This window comes from Nanorana parkeri, unplaced genomic scaffold, assembly GCF_000935625.1.
Source record: "Nanorana parkeri isolate BGI_ZX_2015 unplaced genomic scaffold, ASM93562v1 scaffold569, whole genome shotgun sequence".
Lineage (NCBI taxonomy): Eukaryota > Metazoa > Chordata > Amphibia > Anura > Dicroglossidae > Nanorana > Nanorana parkeri.
In genome coordinates, this window is record NW_017306837.1 from 421,052 (window position 1) to 425,463 (window position 4,412).

General features: G+C 42.7%; 1 protein-coding gene across 1 annotated transcript in view; it reads right to left on the bottom strand.

Moving 5' to 3' along the window:
• Window positions 1-629: 629 nt before the first annotated feature.
• The window catches only part of LOC108791707 (transmembrane channel-like protein 2), a 52,325-nt gene continuing 48,542 nt past the window's right edge, over window positions 630-4,412 (bottom strand). The window contains exons 17-19 of the mRNA XM_018562265.1: window positions 1,951-2,074; window positions 1,309-1,416; window positions 630-766 (exon numbers count right to left, since the gene is read on the bottom strand). Of these exons, the coding sequence (XP_018417767.1) occupies window positions 630-766; window positions 1,309-1,416; window positions 1,951-2,074 (369 nt within the window). The remainder of the gene's footprint in view (window positions 767-1,308; window positions 1,417-1,950; window positions 2,075-4,412) is intronic.

The window sequence follows — 4,412 nt, forward strand, 5'->3', positions numbered from 1 at the left end:
CAGTGTATGTATATATATATATATATATATATATTGGTGAATTATGCCTGTAATTAGACCAGTGAGCGTCGTCTCCATTTGGCTTAGGAAGCATACAGATGGTGGTGGAGCGGGAATCACGGCCAAAGGACTTACCCACTCTGATGACATTAAAAGTCGCGGTTAACAACGGAGCGCGGATATCCGAGAGTATTTTATATTAAAGAAGGGAGAAGCCGTCTGGTCCTGCTCATTTTTCGGATTTAAGGGATTTGATTGCTGCAAGAACTCCTTTGTTCATAATGGGAGAATCGAGTATGTCCTTGAGGCTAGTAGGGAGTTGGGGAGGTTAACTGGCACGAGAAGACTGTCTGCAGTGGAGGAGTAAAAGCCGCGGTTTGAGGTATATAGCATCGATAAGTGTTTCTGGAATTCCCGCACAATAACAGAGGGGTTTCTAGTAACATTGCCACAGTCCACGCAAAGCCTAACAAGTTTATAAGGCAGGTAGCAAGCATGGTGTCTTGTTTATGAAATTAATGGTAAAAGCCGCGCGGCTTTTACCATTAATTTCATATGTTATATCTGACCACACAGATTTCAGCTGCTGCTTAACTTGACTAGAGTAGTGGCGCGAGGTTTCACATCATTCATGGTGTCTTGTTTGTTCGCCTGCATATAGAAGTGATGCCGAGCACGTCGTAACTGTCGGCAAGGTGCATAAGAAGGAGATTGAGGTCTCGCATAGCGCTATCCAAAGTCTCGCGTAGCGCTATCCCTCTGTTAGCTAAGGGAAGGATGTTCCTGGAATAGCAGCTGTGAAATTATCTGCAAGTGTTCGCAATTTTAAGGTCCACTCCTTCTTAAGTGAGGAGGCTAATTTAATGCACTCACCTCGAATAACAGCCTTATGGGCTTCCCATAAGGTGATAGGGGAAACATCAGGAGTTCTGTTTATTGTGATGTATTCATCTTCGTTCTAAGGAAGGCTTGATGAGTTTCATCAGACAACATGTAGCCATTCAGAGACCAAGAGGGTTCTGCAGGGACCACAAGCAATGTACGTAAGCATACCGATACAGCTGCATGGTCAGACTAGGATATAGGGTGAAGTTTTGAGGAGAAGACAGAGGGAAGTAAGGTAGGGGCCACAAATATGTGATCGATTCTGGAAAATGAATTGAGGGGCGAAAAAAAGGTATAGTCATGAGTGGTAGGGTGCAACTCACGCCACACGTCCGTTAATGAGTATTGGGCTAGAAGGTGCCTAATAGCTGCCGAGAATGGGGTATAGAGTAAGGTTAGAGTCTCCGCAGACCAGTATGTTACCAATATCATGACGAGAGAGTGTCTGAAGAAGGTGATGGAAAAAGGGAAAAGAATTGGAGTTTGGGGCGTAGTTGGTAACAATAGTCACCTCTTGGTCCATGAGACGTCCTGTCAAAACAAATATCTACCAGAGTCAGGGTCAACAATCTCCTTATTGCACACAAAGTGGGTGGACAGACGAAAGCTAATCAACACCACACGTTTTTTCATTGGAGCACTAGCTAGAAAAACTTGGGGGGAAAAAAGGAATCAAAATATTGAGGGGCTGATGAATGGGAGAAATGTGTCTCCTGGAGACATACAACATCAGCTTTAATCGAACGGAAATAACAAAATGCCATTCTCCTCTTGTGTGGGGAGTTGAATCCCTTAATGTTGAGGGTTAGTATTTTTTAATTAGCCATAATCAGTACTTAGAGGATGCCTTTCAAATGATACACGTTTATTGAAGCACGAGCTGAGAGTGAGAAGCCATTAACTCTTGGGGACAGAAGGAGTAGCATTAAAGATAGCCTTAAATGTTTTAATTCACATAAAAGAGCTTTTTACCAAATGTTTTGTCTACAGTATATAACTTAAACAAATCAATTTTTAGATATCCTACTTTGAGCGTATCGTTACTGAAAAGCCAATAAGCCTTACCTTTCACTCCACTTTCTTTTTTTATCCCAAATCTTACACTAGGAGGCAGAAGGTCTTCTAAATCTTTCATTAATTCGTTGGTTGAAACTGTATTGTTCCGTTTGCTTTTTTCCTCTTCTCTTTTCTTTAGCAATTAAAACAAATAAATAATAACAAGTAAGTGATTAGTGGACTGACTGGGTAATAAAAATATTTGAACAATGATTTCTTAGTAATTACATGTTCAAAATATAACAAATGGGTCAGTAAATAGATGTAAGAAATGAATAAGAATGAATGAGATCCATCCCCAGCTTATAGATGGTAGGGCACAGTAGCCTGCAGAAAGGCAGAACTAAAGACAATGAAAATAGAGCAGTCAGTAACTGCTCCCCGCAGGGATCCCCCCTCCCCACTCCGATCCCCCAGCGCTGACTGGAGGGACAGATGGGGGAGGGGACGGCATAGCTAGATATGCAGAACCCGCTGTCAATCAGCCAGTGGGGTGAATCTCAACAGTATTGTTAGGATCCATCCCAGTTGCGGCGCTTTCAGCATATAGCGGGCAATAAAGAGAACTATGGGAAAAAAAGGTTACCCCATAGTTCTCTTTTAACTATTTTAATTCCCAGATAGAAGAAAGAATTTAGGTTACAATAATGTTCATTGCCATGGGGTAAAAATAATTGATTTGCATGGCTCTGTCCACTATCCTGAAACCATCTCCATTTTTATTTATGGGATATGCAATAAAATGAGACATGAGCATACCTTCTGTTCTGTGAGGCCTCTACTGTGCTATGCACTGGGTTATGATAGTGTTAATGGAAAACTGTCTTGGTTTAACATGCTGATTATTGCTAAATCACACTGGTTTAACCATGTCCCAACACTTCCATCATCCTGTTGTCTGTTCAACAAAAGGTGCCAACTCTAAGACCGATGCACAGCAGCTATTATTTTTATAAGCTGTGCTGGCCCAGCAACCCTACATGCACATACACCATTCACTATACATGCAAGTGCCATTGATCTAAGCTTGGGGGGCATTTTGCAATCTTTGCCTTGTGTGCCAAAGGTATTGTCCCAGCACGGATTTTGGGGACAAAAGAGTCCTAAAAGTCCTGGTTACTCTAGACCTCTTTGCATATACACAGGCTCTGTTACAGTTTATTTACCCCTTAGTGACACAGCTTTAGCTTTCCATCTTCCTCATTCATTGCACCTACACATATTATATACAGGTTTTTTAAAGGACAAAATGGGGATTAGGTTGATGTGGCATATGCATATAGAAATCCCTATTTTATTTCTAAAAAATACAAAGAAAGAAACATTTTTTTCAGTTTTGGCAAAAAATAATGTGAACATAGCATAATTAATTAAATACAGTTTTAGTGTGGAAAAATTTTAGAATGTGGTATGTTTGTCTCCAATCTTTAATAACCTCATCGGCACTATGGGGTCTATTCACGAAGCTGCCGAAGGATCTAGACGTAGCTTCGGACGATCCTTCGGCTAGCTTCGGCCCCAGGACCCCTTCGGTTCAGTAGAACCGAAGGGGGGTGCTGAACGGACTATTCACTATAGCCCGTACAGCTCCCGAACGTGGCCGAGCGGCTCAGTCGAGCCGAACGCATATGCATCGGCTCGGCTGAGCCGTGCTGAAAGCCGGCCGACAGCCTGCTTCTGACAGCTGGGTGGAGCCAGCCGTGATCTTACGGCTGGCTCCGGCCACTTGCAGAGAGATCAGCATCCCTGGTTACCTGCTAACCAGGGACACTGATCTCCAAACAGCTAACTCTCCCTGGCGCCCCAGGAGTCTCTTACTCCCGGCAGCCAAGGAGAGAAACACCGCTGTTTCTTTTTTTTTTCTTTATTCTGACACGGAGCGATGTCAGAATAGAAAAAAAAAATTTCACATTGAAATGCATTGCTACATTACTATTGGCTATTTCAATTTGCAATAGCCAATAGTAAACTAGCATTGTACCCGCCATATGCAGTTCTCCATCAGGTCCATCAGCAGAGGGCAGGTATAATGCTAGTTTACTATTGGCTATTGCAAATTAAAATAGCCAATAGTAATGTAGCAATGTGTTTCAATGGGAATTTTTTTTTTTTCTATTCTGACATTGCTCCGTGTCAGAATAAAGAAAAAAAAAGACACAGCAGTGTCTCTCTCCTGGGCGTCCGGGAGCGGGAGGCTCCCAGAGCGCCCAGGAGAGGTTTTTTTTCCCGTTTTTTTTTTATGGCAGCAGAGCCGGCGGACAATAGGAAATTATTGGGCGGAGCTAGCTGTCACTGCTAGCTCCTCACAATCGTTTTCTATTTACTTTTTTTTTTAAAAACTTAAATTATTTTTCTGTTCTGCTCGGTCCCTCTGAGGGACCAAGCAGAACAGCCGAGCCGAATGCCGCTCAGGGGCATTCGGCTATTCACTCACTGCTGTTCGGCATCTATAAGAATAGACCGAACAGAAG